Genomic DNA, 23,028 nt, shown 5'->3' on the forward strand with positions numbered 1-23,028 from the left:
TAGGCAAAACCCCCTTTTTGTCCCCAAGGACAATTTTTAATTTGCTGAGATTGTTCTTTTAGCAGATGGAAAATTCCCAACCCGTGTGAGTTGGCAAGCTCTGGTTTTCAGCTAAAGCAGATGCTGATGTGTGTTTATATCCTGCTCCAACAAAAACTGTGGATAAATTGGGAGCTGAAGGCATTTCCCTTCCCCATTCCAACAGTCCTCATGTTGCCAGCAGGGGGTGGGTGGAAAAATGTCCATTACAGTTCAGTCTGTGGAAATATGGCAGCAAAATTTAATAAAATACGATTCCAGCTCTCTCACCTGCCCTACAGGGCACTTCCCTGTAAATTCAGGAAGAATTTTTCCATGGAAAGAAAGGGCTGTCAGGCATTGGAAAGGGCTGCCCAGGGAGGTTTGGAGTCCCCATCTCTGGAGGTGCACAAGGAATGTCTGGATGTGGCACCCAGTGCTCTGGGCTGGTGACAAGGTGGGGATCGGTCACAGGTTGGACTCAATGGTCTCAAAGGTCTTTTCCAACCTGAATTGATTCTATGAAACGAAGAAAGATCCAGAAAAGCTGACCTGCATCACCCACTGTCTGAGAAATACCGTGTGAGAAGGAGTAAATAACCTGCCTTTATTTCAAGAAGAGGACTATAAAACCTCAAGAGCAAAGTCTGTAGCCTCATCACGCTAAATTGCAGTGATTATCTAATAACACTGGGTGGAAAATGGAATTCTCCAAAGCCTTTGCCTCTCCCTGGTGTAACACGATGCCTTATTCCCTCCAGCAAAGGCAAGGAATTCTTAAGCTGATTTTTCAGTCCTGCTGTGGCTGCTCTGCTCCTGCACAGCTGTGAGAGGCTGGGGAGGCTGTGGGAAAGGTGCTGCCTGTTCCTGGAGGCATCCAGAATGCTCCCAGCACTTGATAAACGACTTTACAGCTGTGGTAGCAGCTCTGTTTTTCAGAGGTGACCAGTTTAGATTTAATTTTAAATTCATCTCAACTCTGCCCCAAAGTCTCCCCCTGAGGTCTTTGGCCAAAAGTCATTTATTTTACAGTGGTTTTTTGAGGTTAATTGAACAAAGCACTTGGGGGATGAGAGGTTTGGGTCTGTGAGACCTCGAAGATTTCATGGGATGCGTGGATAGGTTTTTAGCAAGCTTTTCTCAGGTTGGGTCATTACATTCTTCAAGCCCAATGAAATCCAGTGTTTCCCTGGAATTACAGACTTCCAGTGCCTGAAGGGGGCTCCAAGGCAGGAGAGGGACTTTTACAAGGGCATGGAGTGATAAGGAATGACCTTAAAATGAAAGAAGGGAAACTTAGATGAGATACTGGGGGAAAATGTCCAGGCTGTGAGGCTCTGGCACAGGTTTCTCAGTGAAGCTGTGGCTGCCCCTGGATCCCTGGAAATATTCAAGGCCAGGTTTGATGGGGCTTGGAGCAACCTGGGATAGTGGAAGGTGTCCCTGCCCATGGCAGGGGGTGGAGCTGGATGGGTTTTAAGGTCTCTCCAAACCCAAATCATTCTGTGATTCCCCACTGAGCAGCTGTGTCTCTATTCCCACATTTCAAAGGGATTGTGTCCCTACAGAGAAGCTTTATGTAACATTATCAGGTGAAACCTGAGTCCTCTTCATAAACTATTTATTCTCCAAAGTCTCATTAACAAATGTGCTCAGTAAATAGAATAAAGAAAATGGTTTATCACTGGTCACAGGGTTTTTTTCCACCTGTTCCTGGCAGAAAATGACCCTGATTATGGGGATTTTGTGAGAGAGACAGGACCACTTAAAGCCATTTTAAAGCATGATTTGTTTTAATAACAATTCCTCATCCACAGTCTCATAAAGGAATGAGAGCGTCTTCACCTTATTCACCAGATGTTCTTATTCAGTGGTCACAACACCACAGGTTACAGAGCTTTTTAAAGGTTAATTAGCCAATAAACTAATGCCACCAAAGAATGTTTCTACTTTCACACCAATAGTTAATTATTTTGTTTTATGTGTCTTTGCTGCAGTGTGGACATTCTTAACCAATCATAAAATGACACATAAAACTACTTGTTCTACCTTAAACTTCTTATTACCTTTATAACTAGTTCTGTAGCTTAACTTTAAAACCTTAAAAACTTTCCACTACTTAGCTAAATGTCTTTCTATCTAAACTCACATTCTTACTTATAATTCTATATCTGGAAGTCTTCTCCAAGGTCTTAAACCTTGTGTTCACGTCTGTGTCTGAGCTTGCATTTACAGGATTTTGAGAACTTTCTGTGCTTGGGGTTCCCACATCCGATGATCATCACCTCCATTTCCCAGTGAACTCTTTTCTGAGCATTCAGTGTTCCAAGGCTGATTCCTGGTGTTCTATGGGTTTCCATCTCTTGGAGAGATGGAGGTGAGCCACAGAATATCCCACAAGGATCCTTAAACTCCAATTCCAAAGGAGGGCGGTGATCTTCCATTGCTCTTTGTGGTGTGAGATAAACTCGGTGTGAGGCTTTCTCTGGATTTTTGAACAGTTTGGTTTTCACAGAGTACACTCCTTAGCCCTTATTTTATTTTTATATTTCTGCTCACCTCAGAGCCCTGAATGATCTTGTTTCCACACGGGTTTGTGTTGCTCCGAAGGACACAGACCTTTGGGAAAGCAGGCCAGGATTCCGTGGGCAGGGAAGGCTTACAGTGAGCGATCTCTCTTCTGCCTGCCCAACAGTGTTTGATGTGCTGCTCCTGCTTACTCTGGTAACTCATCCTTGTCATTAGCTGCACTAATTATGCATCTTCTTCCCACAGCCTGCTTGAAATGAATCCCTGTGTGGAAACTTGTGCTGCCAGGGCCAGTAAGGAAGGAGGAAAAATGGATTTTGTTTACACTCCAGACACCCTTAGTGAATCCAGCTCTGCAATAGCAGCTGCTGAGGGTTTATAACATTGCCCTTCTGCCTTTGTTTCTGCCTGTGGTTACTCATGTTTGTTTCAGGGTGAACGGTTTCAGCTTTTTATGACCAAGCTGTGAAAGGCAGAAAGATTTCTTGGGTTGTTTCTGCTGAGAGACTTCCAGGTGGTTTTCCCAATGTGCTACAGGAGCCCCACTGGAAAACTGGGAAATGGTCACAGACTGGTTTGGGTTGGAAATACCTTAAAGCTCATCCAGTTCCATCCCCTGCCGTGGGCAGGGACACCTTCCAGGTTGCTCACAGCCTCGTCCAACCTGGCCTTATCAGCAAAAGAAAACTGAAAGGCATTTTAAACTACAGCACTGCCCCTTGTGAGCTCCCTGTATCCACTCCAAGGTGTGAAATTCCTGCTCAAGGGCAAGGGACAGCTGCTGCATTTTCTTCAGAAGCATCAGGGCCCCTCTGCAGGCAGATGTTCATGAAAGGTAAGACACAGGGCCTGATTTTTTCCTCAAAAGTCCCTCCTTTCTGTCACCCATCTCAAATCATTGTTATATTTGTGACACACCCTCCAAAAAGGATGGATATCCTTTTTGCTGAGATGTGAGGCTGCGAGGCAGTGGAGGGATGGGTAAATCCAGGAAAGCCTTCAGGGAGCAAAGGGAGCTGTTTCCTTCCCCAAAATAACAATATATCTGTCTGGGCTCTAGGAATTCCTCCTGGCTGGTTGCTCCGCAGGCTGAGACTTCTTGAAGATTATGTAACCTCAGAACTTGTATCCCTGACCTTTTTTTATATTCCCAGGATAAACAACTCGTTATTTTATGTCTTTACTGGAGAGGCAGCAAGCAAAGGGGAGAGATTCAGGTGCTGAATGTGAAGAGGGGAGGTTTGTGAGCCTCTGTCTCTGCCCTGAGACAGGATCCACTGAACACACATCTCTGCTGATGGTTCTCACCGAACCTGCTCCTAAATCTCTCAGCAACACAAACTTCTCCCTCCCCAGGTGATCTTTTCTGGGACTTCCTTACAGCTAGAGGTTTGTCCCAGGGACTAATCTGGCTACTATTGGAGCACACGGCTTCAAGATCGATTTATCTGGAGGTTTTTCTTCTTTTGATGGTGCTTCATGCTGTGAGATTGGCCCCTTGTCCCCCTCAGCCACTTGTGCTTTTCACAGGTCTGTTTTCTCCACCTTTTCCCTTTATTTTTTTTGATAACTCTTGTTGCTGTGGGCTGTCCTTAATTGTGTTTCATCTGTCTTCAACACCTGGATGTGCCCTGGTCTCATTGACAAGGTGGGGATTGGTCACAGCTTGGGCTCGGTGTTCTTGAAGGTCTTTTCCAACCTTAATGATTCTGTGAGTGCAAAACCAATCACCATGAGGAAGTTAAAGCTGTGGATGTTAAGGAAACCAGATCATTTAACTGCCATCAGTGCATGAGCAGTATTGGGGTGCAGATTATTGCAGATCCTTGCAGGATTGCTGCCCCAAGGTCACAGAAGAAATGTTAATTTCAAGAAAGCAGCACAGCAGCATCTGGGGGGCACTGAGGGTTTGGTCCTGGTCCATTGCAGTGCAGGATGCCACAAGGTCCCTTTTCACAAGGAAATGTGGCTGCAGCCACTGCTGTCCCCGAGCTGTGAGTGGGAGGTAGCCCTGAAGAGAGGCTCCTTTCAGGCAGGGATCTCACACCCGGTGTGGAACAGCCAGGTAGAAAATGCCACAAGCAAAGACTTCCCTCCCTCCCAGCCTACCTGGAGGGGGAACACCTGTGTTTTCCCTTTGCAGGAGCTCCTAGGGAGGGGAATGAGGCCAGAGAATGTGTTGAAAAACAAGGCATCTGTGGCTCACACTGTGATTTCACCCTTCATTTAAAAAAATAAATAAAATAAATAAAATAAAAAGACAAGGAAAATCTAATTGAAAAAAAGATTATCCCGCGCATCATTTTAATTAAAAAGAACAATAAATAAAATCTTCCCTTTTTTCCTTCTCCAAGCAGGCAGCAATGCAGTGTGACACATGTTTGGGTGCAAAAGCGATGCTTTCACTCACAGAGGGAAGATGAGACCTGACTGTGATCAGTGTGAGGTTGTCCTGTGCTGCCAACACGATGTGACACCTCCCTGTGCCCGGGCACAGCCCGTGTCACATCTGCTGGGCATGACAAGCGTTAGGGTCAAACCAGTTCAGCACCACAGGGAGAAAATGTTTCTTCTTTTCACATCCTGTGTGGCTGAGCTGTCACCAAGGCCCAGCTCAGTGTCCCTCCTTGGTGACTCTTTGGGGCTGCTATGGCACATGTGGACACAGCAGGAGATCCTTTCAGGAATTGAAACTTTGCTTGGGTCTGGGTGACAGAGAGCCACACAAAATCCAGGCAAAATTCCACTTCCTTACTCATCTATCTCTGAGCAGCAGCAAAAGCTTGTGGAAAAACCATGGGAAAATGACCTGGTATAGATTTGTAGGCCTCCTTTGCAATGGGAAAGCTGGAGAGGGGGTTCTCCTTCGAGAACTATAGTGGTAAGACAAGGAGTAATGGGGTCAAACTGAAAGAAGAAAAATTTAGGTGAGATATATGGACAAAATTCTTCCCTGTGAGGGTGGTGAGGCCCTGGCACAGGTTGTCCAGAGAAGCCGTGGCTGCCCCTGGATCCCTGGAAGTGTCCAAGGCCAGGTTGGATGGGGCTTGGAGCAGCCTGGAATAGTGGAAGGTGTGGAAGGTGTGTTCCACCTGTGGAAGGGGTGGAACAAGATGAGCTTTTAAGTCCCTTCCCAGCTAAACCATTCCATGGTTCTAAGAACTGTGCTGGATCCCTGCCCTTCTCAAGTGACTACAGCTCCGTGGGGTTCTCCAGGTTTACCCAAGTGAGGGATCTGGTCCAGGAATTATCTGCTGCCACCTTTCCTGTGTGGCCTGGAAGCAGTTCCTGCAGGAAACCTCCAGCTGTTCTCTCTGTTTCCCATGTCTGGTTCAGTCCATGTGCTCGAGGGCTGTTGTGCAGTATCCGTGTTCCTGGTCAGGACTGCAGCCCATCCCAGAATCCCAGGTTGGGTCAGGTTGGAAAGGACCACTGGAGGTCATCGGGTCCCACCTCCCAGCTCCAGCAGGGCCATCCCATGGCACAGGGTTGTGACCAGATCATTCTGGAATATCTCCAGTGAGGAGACTCCACCTCCATCTCTGGACAATCTGTTCAGGGCTTGGTCACTGCACAGGGAAAAAGATCTTCCTCATGTCCAGGTGGAACTTGCTGGGCAACAGTTCCTGCCCATTCCTTTTATCCTATTGTTGGATAATAGAGCTGGTCCCTGCTCTGAGCCCTCCCTGCAGACAGAGACAGGGAAGACATCCCCTCAGGAATAAACAAAGTATTGGATATTTACCTTTTTATGTGGAGGAAGATGAAAAAGCAAAATATGGAAGGTGTTTTAGCTCCTGTCTTCCCCACTGTGAACAGTTTAAGTCCTGTTTATGGGCAGAAATTAGGCAAGATGGAAACACCATTATCTGCAGAACACTGTGAAATTTAACAGACTTCAGAAAAGATAAGCAGTGTTCCAAAAAATATGTTTAAATGCAAACTCCATGTCAAAGGAGGAGGTTTGCTTACCTTCAGCAGCACCTTCAAATACAGAGTACTGCTCAGAGGGAGGGTAAACATGACTCAAGTGCAAGTAGTTTTTAAAATAGAGGTTGATAAGCTGAACACCACATAAAAATGACTCCATTGTGTGAATAACAATCAAGTGGGTCCAGCAAACAGAAATGACCCGTGCTTCACAAATATAATTACTGCACTTGGCTGCCTCATGGCTCAATGCCCTGCTTATAATAAATGGCCTTGAAAACCAGCATTTTTATAGAGTGGTTGGTTTGCTGAGCTCCTCCTCTGCTCCTTGCTGTGCTGAGGCAGGAATTGATCATCACTCAGGGAACCCAATTCAGAACATAAAAGCAACCCCAGCAAATCAAGGTGAGATTCTCCTAATCCTGCTCCTTTGTTTCCAGCAGCAGCCTTTTCCCCACAGTGCTCCCACAGACTGTGGGATCTGCAGCTGGAGGACTTTCTGAACACTGTTTTTGGACACTGTCACATCCAGTGAGATTTACAGTCACTCATCATTAATGTTTTTCTCCTCCACAAACTCACCTGTGTGCTTTAGAAACTCAGGTAAGCTTGTGCCATCCACACTGGATAATATCCCCTCTCCATCTATAATTTTGTGTTCTCTAATTACGTGTAGCTAAGCTATTACATAAAAATCCCATCCTGTCTGCCAAGGGGTGGAATTCATAAGCAGGAGGGAATGTGGAAAAAAAAAATAAAACCAGGCTTATAAACACCTCTGTTGGCAAGATAATCTTATCTCAAAGCCTTTGTTCTTCAAGATTGCTCAGGGAGTTAATGTTGGTGGTTGTGAAAGATAGATGTGTTTGGAATAAGTGGGAAAAAAAAAATAATAACGTTGTTTGCTGGAGGTACTGCTCAGCAGAAGGAATCCAGAGAAGGATCTGGAAGCTCTTAGTACAAATGCTGCTGGGAATGAGAAGACTTGTCAGGATCTGCTCAGGGAAAGGAGGATTTGATCAGCACCTGGCTGAAGAGTTGCTGGATCAAATTGAGAGATGAAATCACTGGTCCATCAAAGATGGAATTCTGCTTGCCAGCAGCTTGTCACTTTGTCCTTCAGAGGACACCCCACCACCCCACACCATCCCAGTGCTCCCTTGAGAAGGGCAACAACACACAAGCCTCCACTGTGGGCAACTGCTTGTGCTGTCAGAAGTCACCCATTCCCTCAGCCAGGAGCAGCAGGAGAACCTGGATGGTCCTTAAGGTCCCTTCCCACTCTAATAATCCCAAGATTCTATGATTCTATCCTTGATTTAGGAGCAGGGTTCCCATATCAAACCCTTCTTCCGAGGCTGCCAAACCCCATCACACCAGGACTCTGCCTGGAGATTAAGAAAGTATGACGTGGGATCAGATTTAACTCCAAATACTTTGCACAAACTGCTCCAGGCCCTCTAATCCCTCCTGGCTGCTCATTAAGAAGTCCCTTAAGAACTTCCTGCTCCATGCAGCTTTACTGGGTGTCTAAGGAATCAGGCAGTGCCTGGACTGCACCAAACCATGAAATGTTTCTGGATTTCTGCAGTTTGGGCCAAGTAAGGTGCCTCTCTAGAAGGATTCTGGGAAATTTGCAACTTTGTCCTTGCTGCTTCCATACAGTCTTGGGATGGAAGGGACATTAAAGCCCATCCAGTTCCAACCCCCTGCCACGGGCAGGGACACCTTCCACTACCCCAGGTTGCTCCAAGCCCTGTCCAGCCCAACCTTGGATGAGGTTGCCACAGCTTTCCCATCAGGCTACCAGCTGGAGCTTCAAATGAAGAATAATTCCCCAGTAAGAAAAAATGAAAAGGTAGAATTTACAAGCAAGAAGCACAGCTCCAAAACCTCAGCAGAAATAGCTCTGAAGGACATGGTAAAATGTAGGACTGCATTTGTCATCTCACAGGGCACATTCCTGTGTTTGAGATCCAAAAATGCTGAACCTGGGTTCATAACCCGCCAGACATTCAGCTGTTCTTCATTCAAGAAGGATGTGCTCATTCCAGCACGCTTGTCCTCTAGAGAATTGTCAAGTTCCCAAACAGCATAAAAAGAAATGTGTCCAATGGAAAGTGCTTTCCTATTCCAGTTCAATGTACCTGATATCAAGAGAATTGTCCCTTGCTAAGGCTATTTTAGTTTTCCCTTGTGGAATCCAGCAGAATCTGGGTGTCAGCCTCACTCCAGTGGGGTTCTTGCTGTGGACATGAAGCTCAACCATCTTTATTCTCTTTGTGGCCTCCTACTTAAAAACGTATTGATGAGTTTTCTTCTCAGAACAGCTACGCCCATGTCCTGCACACAATCAGCCAGCAGGCTGTCCTGTGATATGGTAAAGGCTGCCCAGGAGTTTGATGAGCAGCTGTGAGTGTGGGTGCTGATAGGAGGGTGCATCTGCAGTTCTGAGGCATGGTGCCACAACTCAGCTGTGCAGAGAGCACAACAAACACGATGATTCCTTCAGTCCCTGGCCCAACAAAGAGTCTTTTGGCTGAGCAAATGGTGCTTTCTGCACCCAAAATCAACCAGGTGGCTCATTCTGCTGGGCTGAAGCCATTTAGGACATGGCCATGTACATGAGACACTGACCTTGATGGGAAAAGGGGAAATATCTTCTTCTATTGAACTTTTAGGAAACAGTGTAGAACCTAATAGGTCCTGCCCAGCCGCCGTGACCTCAGTAAGAGCAGGGAGACTAAAAACCAGAGTCTGAGCAAGGGAAAGTGAGTTTTAGCAGCAGGTAGAACAGGCACTGGAAGGATGTGAAGGCAGCAGAGGAAATTTGAAATGGAGAGATGATTTTTAGCAACTCAAAGATCATCTGAGTACTACATCCCTCCCATGTCTGAGCAGTCAAGGAGCTGGTGGTACAGCCTGGGAGAGACAATCATACTGGTGTGATGGAAAGATGATGAAGGGAACATTTCCCTGATGAAGAAAGGCTGAGGGAGCTGGGGCTGTTCAGCCTCGAGAGGAGAGAGATCCTGAGAGGGAACCTCATCCCTGGCTGTCCCTGTGAGCAGGGAGGGCTCAGAGCAGGGCCCAGGCTCTGCTCCATGGGGATCCAGCAATGGCACCAGAGGAACGGGCAGGGATTGATCCCAGCAAGTTCCACCTGAACAGGAGGAAGAACTTCTTCCCAGTGCAGTGACCGAGCCCTGAGCAGATTGTCCAGAGAGGGAGTGGAGTCTCCTCACTGGGGATATTCCAGACTTGTCTGGACACAATCCCTGTGCTCTGGGATGGCCCTGCTGGAGCAGGACCACTGGAGGGACCAGACGACCTCCTGTAGTCCTTTCCAACCTGTCCCATCCTGTGACTGGAAATTGGGAATCCTAGGAATCGGGGATTCTATCACCAGAGATATGTTGTACTACAGCTCTGCCTGTGAGTGCTGACCAACAGGAGAGCTGGAGAGGGACCTGGGACAAGAGCATGGAGCAACAGGAAGAGAGGGAATGGTTTCCCACTGCCAGAGGACAGGGATGGATGGGATATTAGGAATGAATTGTTCCCTGGAAGGGTGGGGAGGCCTTGGCACAGGGTGCCGAGAGAAGCTGTGGCTGCCCTTGGACCCCTGAAAGCGTCCAAGGACAGGTCGGACAGGGTTTGGAGCAGCCTGGGATAGCGGGAGGTGTCCCTGCCCATGGCAGGGGGTGGGATGGGATGAGTTTTAAGGTCCCTCACTCCCAGACCGCTCCAAGTCGCGGTGTCCCCGTGGCCGGGCCCCGCCCGCCCTCAGCTCCTGCGGGACCAGCGCGCCCCGCCCGGCGCCGCCGCCCCTCACGGCGCGTGACGTCACTCCCGCGTGACGTCACCGCCCAATCCTTTGGGCGGCCCCGGCTGACGTCAGGCCCGGCGCGAGCGGCCCCGGCTGAGGGACGGGGCGGCGGCGGGAGCGCGGCGGGAGCGGGGTGAGCGCGGCGGGAGCGGGGGAGCGGGGGGGCTGTGGGGGAACTGGCTGTGGGGGAACTGGTTTGGGGGACTGGTTTGGGGGCATTTGGGATCGCGGGGCCGCCCCGCTCCCGGCGCGACCGAATGAATGAGGTGGGGGAGGGGCGGCTTCCTCCGGCACCGTGCGGTCCTCTCCTTTGGGGACACTTTGGGGACGCTCCGGGACCGGGCTGGGGGCGGCGGTTCGGTGCTCGTGGCACTTTTGTGCCTTACCGCAGGCTCGCTGCGGGCGGGCGGGTTTTGTTCGTGTCCATCACCCGCACCGGCCCCTTGGCTTCATCAGCGGAGGCTGTGCTGGGTGTAGTGCCAGGGAATCGGGGAATGCTTTGGGTCCGAAGGGACCTTAAAGATCATCCAGTTCCAACCCCTGCCATGAACAGGGACACCTCCCACTGGACCGGGTTGCTCCAAGTCCCCTCCAGCCTAGCCTTGAACACTTCCAGGGATGGGGCATCCGTAGCTTCTCTGCAATCTATGCCAGGGCCTCTCCACGCTCACAGCCAAGAATTCCTTCCCAAGAGCCCATCTAAACCTACTTGTTTTTTTATGTTTAAAGCCACTGCGCCTTGTCCCAAGTCCCCCTCCATCTCTCCTGGAGCCCCTTTAGGCTCTGGAAGGGGCTCTGAGCTCTCCCTGGATCCTTCTCCGGGTGAGCACTCCCAGCTCTCCCAGCCTGGCTCCAGAGCCAGGTCCAGCCCTTTGAACATCTCTGTGGCCTCTTCTGGACTCTATCCAGCAGCTCCACATCCTTGTGCTGTTGGATCCCAGGGCTGGAGGCAGCTCTGCAGGTGGGGTCTCACCTGGGCAGGGCAGAGGGGCAGAATCCCCCCTCCCCTGCTGCCCACTCTGCCAAGGCTACATTGGACGTTCTGGACCAGTCTTCCTTACCTGCTCTGGGAATTTCACGCCGTTCAGCAACTGCGTAATCTCCCTTTTTTTTTTTAATTTTTTTGTTTATTTTTGGTGGCTGAGGTCAGGTTTCCAGCGGGTCCCTCACAGCTCAGGCTGACGTCTCCTCTTGGCAGGCTCCCCGAGGGGCTCGGCCTCATCCCCGGCCGTGCGTCACCCCTGGGACAGGAGCCGTGCGTAAGTGTCAAGGTTATTTCAGCCGAGCTCGGCCAGCAGCTCCCTGCCAGAGGGAACAGCTCCAGCCTGGACACCCTTGCACATCCCCGCTTCCAGGGGACACCGGCAGGGACGCAGCGTCCCAGCCTGGGGGGCTCTCGAAAGCGGAGGAATTGCCAGCAGTGAGTGTGTGATGCATTTGGGCTGCCCAGCTATCTGGGCAGCAGTCACTGGGGTTGAGCTGAGAGTGTCCCTTAGCTGCTGCAGCTTAAGTGCTCCCAAATGCAGGGATCTGATGGAGTTTCCACCTGGCAGCACTTGGGCACCGGAGAGGCTTTCCCATGGGCAGAGTGGCTTATGCTTCATCTTCTGGATGCCCAAGGAAGGTGTTGTCTTTCTCCTCAAGCTCTTGATACAGTCAGGAAAATTAGAGGAGCTTCCAAAAGCATAAGCATATCTGCAGGTCTGGAGCAGGAACTGTGGGGTTTGGAGCCAAATGGGAGTTGAGAAGTTGGAGCTCAGCGTGCTGGTATGGACCATGTTCCCGAGGTTGTGGTTGGGAATCTGCGAGATCCTGTGCCTTGCAGGGTCCCTTAATTTTCTTCAGTAAAAGAAAGTTCTGGATTTTTTGGTTTAGCTCCCTGGAGGGGTATCCCAGCAGCTGTGCAGCCCCAGAAATCCTGTGGGAGCTCTGGGTTTGGTTTGACCTCTCTTTCCTCCCTCTCTCCCTCTTTTCTTTGAAGCTTGCAGTGAGACTTTTCAGAACAAGTCCATGACTTTCTTATCTTTCTTATCACCGTGACATTCTATTAATAACTAACATAGAAGAACTGCTGCTTTCCATAAACATTTTTGACTTTTATGTGAGCAACAGGTGTTGCTGCTTATGTAACACCTTGGAAACCTCACAGAGGATCAGCAGCTGGCAGTTCACTCACTAAATGTCATTTTATGAATGCGCCTTGCTTTTTTTTTTTTTTTTCCTTCCCTCTTTTCCCTCTCCCTGTGCTTTAATCTTCTTACAAACCCCAGAAATTTCCTGCTATCCCAGGCAGATTATTGTACATTGGAATACGTGTTTGCTTTCTGCTAATCCTTTGCACTGCCACTAATTAGTTTAAACTCTGTCCTTCAGCCATGACCAGGGGCTGGCTGGTTCTGGGACTTGGAGGAGCTTCTTGTGCCCCTTCAGAGCCCTTTCCCTGCCTATCCCAAACTTCCAGGTATTTCAAAATCAAGCAGGAGAGAACAGAGATATCCCTGGCTGCTGCTTCTCTCACATGCACATTTTTTGGGTTTTTTTTTCTTTTTTTTTTTTTTTTTTTCCCTAAGGTGTGGGACAACTCCTACTCTGTGCCAGGTTTTGATTGGCTTTCCGAAGAGGCAGTGTCCTATAAATTGCCTTCTCAGCTCTGCTTCTGCCTTATCACCAGCTGAGGCCCAGGTGAGTACAGGAGAGGGGAAATTCCAGCTGCAATTCCATTGCCTAATCCTTGAAATTAGCGTTGGTTATTGGTTTGAATTAGTAGGGTGGGGGAAATAACTTTGGTGTTTCAGGATAAAGCTTCCTCATTTTGCTGACACTTTCTAATATCGGTTTGAGTTGCTAAATGAGATCAGGGACTGAGAAACTATTCAGAAGGGGACATGGGAGGGGGGTTTGAAAATATATTGTGGAATTATGGAATGGTTTGGGTTGGAAGGGACCTTAAAGCTCATCCTGTTTCGTGGGCAAGGACACCTTCCACTATAAATTATATCTATATATTATATAATTTTTTTTGTCTTCAGTGCCCAACAGAACAGAAGTATTCCCCTTTGGGATAGTAAAAAGGGAAGCCTAAAAAAAATTAAGTTATTTTACATCAGTTAAATTAATATTTTTGTGTGTGTTCAGAGCTGTTAATAACTCCTGGAAGTTATTTAAGATGGGAAACTTGAGTTAATCACTGTGTGGGGCTGACTTCAGCTATTTGGGGTAGTATTTTAAGGCATAATACTGCTTTCTTTATATATCTGTGCATTTATGGCAACTCTAGTAGCCAGTAACACCTGTTTTTTTCCCCCCTTTGTATTTGAAATAGAAATAAATGTCATCAGTGGAGGTTTTTTGCAGCAGCTCTGCTGCCTGGCTGTTTCAGTGTCTGGTATAAAATGCATTCATTTACTGTTCAGAGTCAGACCTGGGAGTAAATTCTCAGCTTAAGCCTTTGTGGTTTCACACCAGGTGCGTTTGGAAAAACCAGTCCAGTCAGTGGGAAACCAATTTTACTCACAGCCAACTTGTGTTTGTACTTTGCAGAGCTCAAAATGCCTTTTCAGGTACTTGGAGTGGAAATTTTTTGTCACACAGACCAGTGAGTGTCTCTCGGTGCTGGAAGATTTTATTTTTCCATGCTGAAATAGGAAGGGATGATCATGAGAGCTGGTCCCTGGGTCTGTGTCCAGATGGAATTTGGATATTTCCAAGGGTGGACACTCCCATCACCTCTCTGGCCGTCTCAGACCTAGTCTTTTTGATCAGTTTAAATGTATTTTTTTTAATAATGCAATTTTATGGGGCTGTCTTACTAGACAACAGGCAGTTTAGCAAATCTGTATTTAAATAGCACAACTCCCTCAAGTACCAGAAAATTCTCAGTCAGGCGACCTGAGAAGTGAAAGGAACACCCACATTAATCACTTGTTTGCTTTTCTCTGCAACTGGAATTCAGCTGCAGCAATGAACTGCTGCAATTTCCTGTGGAGAGCTTCCATCTACCTGACTCTCCTTTTTAGAATATATGCCCCAAGAAAGGATTTGGCAGGGTAACCTCATTAGGCAAGTTTGAAAAATGCTTTCATCTGGGAATTTACATATTCCAGATCATTGGGAAAGAGTTAAAAATTCTTCAGAGGGGATAAGGAAAAAATAAATGATTGTGCCTTCAGGATTTTATTTGAGAGAATTAAATTTGCACCACTGAAATGACCATCTGTGGCTGCAGGTGTCATTTATTTGGGGTACTTTGCATTTCCTTCCCCAGTATGAAAGATTTGGGGAAGGAAACTTGAAAGCAGCACACAATAAATTATAATTCTGTGAAATGATTATGACATTTTCCTGAGGCCTGGCTAAGCCCTGCCACTCCTCTGTTTGCTTTCTCTGTACCGTCAGTCCTGAGTGTTAAATCAGAATAAATCTTCCTTTTTTCAAGAGCTTTCCTGCTGCCTCCTTGGCTCAGCTGCTCTTGCTGATGCAATCCTGAGGAGTTTTGCTTATTCACAGCAGCCTGCAAAACTTTCACTCCAAATGTGGCATCCCAGCAGCTTTGTTTTATTCTGTATTTCTACTTAAAATCACAGCTTTGAATGCTGTTTTAAAGAAGGTTTAAACTTGAGCTTTACAGTGTTCTCCCTGTCCATTTTCCTGCACTGTGGATATTTTCCTGAGCTCACTCCAGGGAATACATTACCTCTGCTCATGTTACATCCCAGGCTGCTTTCAGCCATTGCTTGGCACAATCCCCCAGCCCTTGGATGGCATCGAATTCCTCTGGATCCCTGCAGAGTTTTCTGGGGGAGCGTTTAAAAGCCGTTTAATGGGGTTGAATCACTCGTGACTCATCTTTTCTCTCTCTCTCCTCGCAGCACACCTGAAGGGGGAAGATGCCAGTCATCAGGAACCTGGGCAGAGCTACCAGCCAGCTGCTGCAGAGCTCTGGCTGTGGCTGTGGGGTGTCCCTGGTGCCCGTCCGGTCCATCGGGGTGTCCCCACGCCAGGTGGCCTCCGACGCCAGCTTCCACTCGGTGACGTTCTCCGAGTCGGATCATCCCCGGGTGCTAATCACAGGTCAGCATTCCTTGCACAGCTGGGTTCCTGCTTGTCCCCCAAGCTTTCCCACTGCTCTCCTCCCTCCCCAAAGAGCACAGTTCTGGAAGCAAAAACAACCAAAATATCCTGGAATTGGGATGATCTTTCCCATCAGGAAAAGACTCAGATTGGAGTCCTGTGTGAGCTTTCCTATTTGAATTCCAGAGCTCTTCTAAAACCAGTTTCTTGAGAAAAAAAACATAAAAGCTTCCTGACTTGCTGAGAAAATCATGCTAATTCTTGATGTGATACCGATAATAATGGAATTCTACATTGTGACTGCCCCTTTTCCTCTGATTTTTGTCTCCTAGGTGGTCTTGGCCAGCTCGGAGTGGGACTTGCAAAGCTGCTCAGGTGGGTCACTACTCCCAGGTTTGCTGGGAGTGAGGAATTCCAGCTTTAGCCATCACTTCTAGGAGCAATGATTGTCTGGAAAGTTGTTTATAAAAGAAAATCTATTTTTCAAATTCTGGTTTTGCCTCTTGGCTTTGTAAATAACGTTAATAGCTGGACTTGATGATTTTAAAGGTGATTTCCTTAATGATTCTTAATGATTCTATAATTAAATTTTCACCATCATTTTATTTGTCCCTCTGGTGCTTGCTGTGGGTTCCTGACGTACTTTCTGCGTGTCCATTGGTCACAATTCCCAAAATAGCAGGATTTTGTCTGAGGGACTGTCTGCTGGGCTGTTTGCTTCCAGTTAAATGGGAGTATTCAGAGTCTGAACCCTCAGAGTTTTCCTTCTTTTTCCGTCGCCTCTTCCCTCACCTCAAGCACAGTTACCTCTTTTTGTTACGATATCTTCTCAAGAAGTGTGAAATGCTCCCAGAGCTCTCCCTTATCCCTTGTCCATATCCAGCTCAGCTCCAGTTTATCATCTGCTCATAGTCTTTTTGCTGGAGAGGATTTGGACCAAGACCAAAAGCGAGCAGATTGACTGCACTCCACACTGTGATATTTTCTACCATTTCTGTGATATATTTGAAAATTATCCAGATAATGGGAGGCCAGAATGTGCCCCAATGCCCCCAGATTCGTTCTCTCCATTAGCCTTCTGTTGATTAGCACAAGGTCACGATTTCTCTCTTTTATTTGCTTAGTTGATATAAAAGTAGCTGCAGTTACTACAATCCCAGTGGCTTTTTGTTGTCTACAGGGGAGTAGATTATCCCTGAGTAAAATTTTCAGTAAGAAAAGGGTAGGAAAGTCTCTTTCCCCAACATATTTTCACTTTCTAAAAAACTTCTCTATCCTTATGCACACCTTGACTGCTGCTAGAAGTATTTTATCATTTTTTAAGATGCTATGTTGATATTTAAAGGATTGTTGGGTGTTTTTTGTTTAGTGCAGTAACTGATTTTATTGTGGAAAATATTGTTCCTCTGCTATCACTCCTGCAAAACAGAATAGCAACTGATGGATTATCTCAGAAAGCTGTGGTCTCACTGTTCCCTGTGGGTATTTTTACACAGGAAACGCTTTGGAAAGAACAATGTGATCTTGTCTGACATTAGAAAGCCTGCAGATAATGTTTTTTATAGTGGTAAGTGACTGGGGAAGCACATGATAAAAAAAAAAAAAAAATCTTGACTTTACCTCTGATGTTCATTAACTAATTATCAAAGTGATAAGTGGATTCCACTGACAAGCTGCTCTTCAAACCTTCTGCATAATGCCTCCCTGCTTTGAAATCTTTCCAAGATGTTGGTTTCTTCTCTTGTTCCCTTTTCCTAAATATTTCTCTTTGCTTTTTTTCACTGCTGCTTTGCCACTTTGCTGACTCAAATACCTATTTGAGGCATGTCGTGCTCCTGCTATAAAAGGAGGTGCTTTTATTCTTGTGGAGGGAGGAAATTGGAAATGAAACTTGTGCTTTGTTTTCACATGCTCAGGCAATCTTTATTATGAGGAGGATATAGAGCAGGATTTAAGATTCTTTGATTTTCACTGGAAACTTGCTAAAGTTTTTCCTCAACATCGCTGTTCAGTGATGTATTTAGGCGGTAGAAACAGCAGCCTGAGCTTCTTTCAGACCCATCCTTCCACCCATTCCTGACAAATAATTTCCCACTGCTCCCATCTGCTCCAGGTCCTTTTATCTTCGCGGATATCTTGGACTACAAGAACCTGCGGGAGATCGTGGTGAACAACCGCATCACGTGGCTGTTCCACTACAGCGCCCTGCTCAGCGCCGTGGGAGAGGCCAACGTGCCCCTGGCCAGAGCTGTCAATATCACTGGTGTGTGCTGCGTTTTGAGTGCTTAAAGCTGTGCCAGGGGAGGTTTGGGCTGGAAAGCAGGGAATGGTTCTTCTCCAGAGGGTGTCCGGCACTGGAAGAGCTCCCCAGGGAATGGGCACGGCCCCAAGGCTGCCAGAGCTCCAGGAGTGTTTGGGTAACACTCTCAGGGATGCACAGGGTGGGATTGTTGGGGTGTCTGCAGGGCCAGGAGTTGGACTGGGTGATCTTGATGGATGTCTTTCAGCTGAGAATATTTTATAATTCCCACAAGGGCTTGAGAAAGTAGAAATACTCTGATAAATCCTGTTGTTTTGGTTTTTTTTCTCAGGTTTACACAATGTTCTGGACATTGCAGCTGAGCATAACTTGAGGCTCTTTGTTCCAAGCACCATTGGAGCCTTTGGACCCACCTCTCCTCGAGATCCAACTCCTGATCTCTGCATTCAGAGACCAAGGACAATCTATGGAGTCTCCAAGGTCCATGCTGAACTTATGGGAGAAGTGAGAATTTTTTATTTTATTAATTTCTTAAAAGGTCTGAGAGAACTTCACTGAAACAGGTTTCCCAAAGAAGCTGTGGCTGCCCCATCCATGGAAGTGTCCAAGGACAGGGCTTGGGGCAACCTAGGATAGTGGAAGGTGTCCCTGTCCTTGGCAGGGGTTGGAATGTTCTTTAAGGTCTCTTCCAACCCAAGCCATTCCATGATCCTGTGATTGGAACTTCATTGCTCTTGTAAGATTCCTCACTCATTCTTTTCCCCATTTTTCCTTCATTTAGACTTTAGTACTCAGCAGTAGTCTGAGGCAGCTCTGAAGGTTAAATACCTTTTGAGTTTTTTTGGGAAAAGCACAAAGCATGGGAAGCTGGCAAACAGCTGACTTTCAGTGTCATTTCTTTTCCTGTTTTTTATGGCTTTGGCCTCTGTTCCAATGTGAATGGCACTGCAGAAAGGACAGTGCACAAAGCCTTGTGACAGCAGGTGCACAAAAAGATGACTTTTTGCTCTTCCTCTCCAAAAAAACACTTTAAAACCAAAGCCTTGGAACTGTGCACATGCAAAACTTTTCTTTTGGCTTTTTAGTTATTTATAAACAATATTCTTAAAGCTGATATTTTTATATCAGTTTCCTCACATAGGTCTGAGGACTGTATTGTCCTGGAAAGTTTCACAAAATTGGGAATGTTCAGTTTCTGAACACTGTAGATCCTACATGAGTAGCATGACAATCCACATCATTGATCCATATCTACTGATGTGGATGTGAATTGGAAAAGAGCAGGGAGGGAGATCAGCTGCCAGGCAGGGAATGGGGATTGTTCAATAATTCCTTCCCTTTCATCCCTGTCCTGGGACAGCTGAAGGTTCATCCTGTGTCAGATTTTTCCTGTGAAATCTGTGGGTGTGTGACCAACTCCTGGTGTGTAACTCTGTGTTTCTCCCCCTCCCCAGTACTACCACTACCGCTATGGCCTGGACTTCCGCTGCCTCAGGTATCCAGGGATTATCTCTGCTGATTCCCAGCCTGGAGGGGGAACAACTGGTGAGTGACTGTGTGTGACAAGAGGGCTGGGGAGGACTTTCCACAGGGACATGGAATGACAGGACACAGGGAATGGCTTCCCACTGCCAGAGGGCAGGGATGGATGGGATATTGGGAAGAAACTCTTCCCTGTGAAGGTGGGGAGGCCCTGGCACAGGGTGCCCAGAGAAGCTGTGGCTGCCCCGTCCCTGGCAGTGCCCAAAGCCAGGTTGGGGGTCTTGGAACAGCCTGGGATAGTGAGTGGCATCCCTTCCCATGGCAGGGAATTGGAACTGGATGGTCTTTAAGCTCCCTTCCAACCCAAACCACTCTGGGATTTCATGATGAATATCACACAGTCCTGCTGCCAGATTTGAGACAGGAGACTTTGAGGTTGGTCTGAGGTTTGCTGACTGTCATGAAGTACACAACACAGATCATACACATCCATTATTCTCTTCCCCAGACTATGCTGTCCAGATTTTCCATGATGCCATAAAGACTGGCAAATTCAAGTGTTACCTGAGGCCAGACACCCGGCTGCCCATGATGTACATTGATGACTGCCTGAAGGCCACGCTGGAGGTCATGGAGGCCCCTGCAGAAGCCCTGACCATGAGGACCTACAACATCAGTGCCATGAGCTTCACTCCTGAGGAGCTGGCCCAGGAGGTGCAGAAGTATGTCCCTGAGCTCCAGATGACCTACAGTGTGGATCAAGTCAGGCAGGCCATAGGTTAGTATCTTCCCTGGCAGCAGGTAAGAAAAAACATCAGCGGGGAAAAATAAAGTCTCTTTTCTTTTTAGGAACTGAGAAATTGCTCCTGTGAAGTTCAAGTCTTATGGCTCAAAATTCAGCTTTAGTAGTGCTGAAACATCTCTAAGTTCAGAGAGATTTTTCCTATACCTCACCTTTCTTGGTTCTTTTTTTTTTTTTCCCTGCAGCTGACAGCTGGCCCATGAACTTTGACGACAGCAACGCCCGCAGGGATTGGGGTTGGAAACACGATTATGACCTCCCCGAGCTGGTGACCACGATGTTTAGCTACCTTGGGTCTGACTCCAGGATTGCCCAGGCTAACTGAAATGCTTTCAGATGTTTCCAGATTTCCACAGAGGACCAGGAAGAAATGGCTGAATTTTAGTTTCTAATTTTCTGAGTCTTAGAGCATGTCAGTTACTAATTTTCGTAAGTAGCAACAGAGTTGGGCAGAAATGTCCTGTAGCTGGAATGTCCTTTAGATACACAACAGCACTGGGTGCTGTCCCCAAACACAGCACTGCTGACAAACACAGGGTTCTTGAACATTCACACTTAGGGAAAAACACCAAAAGTAACACTTACTCCTGGCTGATGGCTTTCCAATCATTCCTGCCTCTTCCTTGGCAAACAGCATTGGGATAGCATTGTCCAACCTGGCCTTTCAGGCACATCCCAAAAAGTTAACAATAGGTTTTGCATTTCCCTGGTGGAGGATGTTAGGTTGTAGCAAGATCGTTTTTACTCTTTGCTTACAAAAGAGATGTCAGAAGAGCTGTTTCATGTTTCCAAATTCCAGGGGGTTGTTGCAATTCTAGTTTGAAATCAAACTTTGCTCGATAGCTCCTATTTATATCTTTCTCTAGTGCTGTCTAAGCATACACTTTTTTATACCTAGGGCAAACAGAGTAGCATTCTTATGATGCTGCTTCTAAATGTGAAGTGGAATAGGACTTGAATTCTCATCATGCTTTAAAAAAAAAATACCAGGGTTTACAAGCAAAGCTTTGTCCTGTTCTCTGCAAGTGCCGCTGCCTTCAGTGCAACCTCGGAGGGAGAGCTGAAATCTGAAGAGCTGTTCCATGGATGTGAGTCTGGGTGGGATTTCAGGGAGGCCAAGCCCCTGGCTGGGATTTTTAGCAGTTGTTTGGTGTCCCTGCACGATGTCAGATTGCCTGGAACAAGTTTTAAAGGTGGGCTGAGGATGGAGCCTTACTGTAGAGTCTGGTCAGCCTTGGAAATCTTTCCCGTTCACCCCATTTTTCACGTGCACTGTGTTTGTAGATGCTGTTCATGTGTAACTCATTCCCTTTTATTCTTCAGAGAGGGATCCAGAAGCTGAAACCATCTTCTAGCTACAGCTAAGAGCTGGTCTGCTCATTGAGTTTCATGCACAGGAGATTCTGGGATGAACAAGGGAGTTTTAGTAGATGTGTGAGAGGAAGAGGTGTCTGTTCAAAAGGAGACTTCAGGAAATGACAACCTGGAGAGACAGGAAAGTCATTGTAGGTAAAATATGGATGTGAGTCTGAGCTGTCAGCTGCTCTAGCTGAGAAACAGCCTTTGGGAGCTTTGGACTTTATTTTTTTCAAAGAAAAAAAAATATCTCATTTTTAAAGTGACTGGAAATTCCCTACAGGAAGCTTTTTTTTTTTTGTCTTGTGTACTCCAGTAGTGTGTATAGGTAAAAACATTCAAGTTTTTTTGGTTTTGTTCTTTTTTTTTGTTTTTTTGTGGTTTTTTTTTGCCTACAACTTGTTTGCTCTGTTTTCTGTGACGGTGCTTTGGTGGTTGTGAGTCTGTTGTGTTCTCTGCAACCCTGCCACGATCAGACTTTTGTCTCTTTGTGCAGGAGTTCTCATGCAGGGAATACGTTTCCTCACAAAAGTAACCTTCCAGTGAAGATTCTGTGGCGAAACCCAGTTTTTTGAAACATTTGTTACACTTGTATCTCTTGGTTTTGTATGTATTTTATTGTTTCATCTGTGGGCAAAGTAGGAATTTCCCAGGTATTTAAGCTCAAGGGTCGTGGCTAATACTGAAACATTTTTATATTGTTTACGTTGTGAAAGGACAAGTTTTTAAACTTCAGCCACTGTTGTAACTCTCACCTAACTCAAGTGTAATTTTTGGCCCAATGGGCCAGTGGAGTCGGCCTGCCCTTCACCCTTGGAGGAGAGACTGGCTGGGCTTGGTCCTCTGCCTTGCCCAAAAGGATGGGATCCAGACTGGATTATCTCCCAGGGGCCTGGAGCCAGCAGATGAAGGGCTGGAAAGAAGCTGAAGTGTCTTGTCCACTCTTCAGTGCCTCTGTTCCACCCTCAAGAAGTGTAAAATAAAGAGTTGTTGATGGGTCTCACTCCATTTCCTTACATCACTCAAAGTCCTGGGCTCTGATTCCCCTCACCCTCATTCCAGCTCCAGTTTAATTGGAGTCAACAGGAGTGAGGGGCAGCAATGTTCTTTCATCTCAAACTGTCCTTGGTGGTGGAATTACACAAAAGCCTTGGGACAGGTGTCACAGCAAAGGTGAAATTCCACCCTGGCATTTTGAACAGTTTTGGTCTTCCTGCTAAGATGTTACTGGCCTCATTTAGGAGCAGCCATTTAAGCAACTTAAATTTTAAAAAGTCTGAAATAAACCATGTTCCAATAGAGAGGGGTCTGGAGGAAACTGGTGGCAATCAGGGAATGTTATTAAATGTGGCTGCAAGGTCTGTTTCCTGTTTCAAGTTCCCATTTTCAGTCTCATCAATGACCTGTATGTTTTTTCCCCCCATGTCTTCCACATTAACTTATCTTGTAATGATGTCACAATTTTATATTTTTTTTCTGTATTAAACAAACTTGATGTGTTACAAAATATCTACCTTTTGCTACCAGTTGGAAATTTGACTCCTGGACAGAGACTTCCTTCGTGACACTTGAGCACTGTGGCTGTTAAATTACATATTCAGGACAAAAAAAAAAAGTAAAAAAATAAAAAAAAAAGGTTGTTAAAAATATTTTTTCAACTATTGTTAGTTGTGGGTGATGCCTACTTTAATAAAATCCTATGCGGATGGACCCTGGGTTTGTCATCCTTGGCTGGAGCAGGTGAGAGCAGTG

At 46.7% G+C, this 23,028-nt stretch overlaps 1 protein-coding gene across 3 annotated transcripts; it reads left to right on the forward strand.

Annotated features, from left to right (window-relative positions):
- The first annotated feature begins 10,310 nt into the window (after positions 1-10,310).
- Positions 10,311-22,986, forward strand: LOC111927365 (L-threonine 3-dehydrogenase, mitochondrial-like). Of its 3 annotated transcripts, none has more exons than XM_086875427.1 (10): positions 10,311-10,439; positions 12,877-12,988; positions 15,175-15,376; positions 15,709-15,751; positions 16,873-16,943; positions 17,490-17,639; positions 17,968-18,140; positions 19,091-19,181; positions 19,627-19,896; positions 20,106-22,986. In XM_086875427.1, the coding sequence occupies exons 3-10, from the start codon at positions 15,193-15,195 to the stop codon at positions 20,243-20,245; spliced, it is 1,122 nt and encodes a 373-aa protein (XP_086731553.1). In that variant the 5' UTR covers positions 10,311-10,439; positions 12,877-12,988; positions 15,175-15,192; the 3' UTR covers positions 20,246-22,986. The 3 variants fall into 3 exon arrangements, with proteins under 3 accessions (XP_086731553.1, XP_086731555.1, XP_086731554.1); XM_086875429.1 differs by lacking the exon at positions 10,311-10,439 and adding an exon at positions 11,581-11,726; XM_086875428.1 differs by lacking the exon at positions 10,311-10,439 and adding an exon at positions 12,488-12,767.
- The last annotated feature ends 42 nt before the right edge of the window (positions 22,987-23,028 follow it).

Source organism: Cyanistes caeruleus, chromosome 2 (genome assembly GCF_971803275.1).
Source record: "Cyanistes caeruleus chromosome 2, bCyaCae1.hap1.1, whole genome shotgun sequence".
NCBI lineage: Eukaryota > Metazoa > Chordata > Aves > Passeriformes > Paridae > Cyanistes > Cyanistes caeruleus.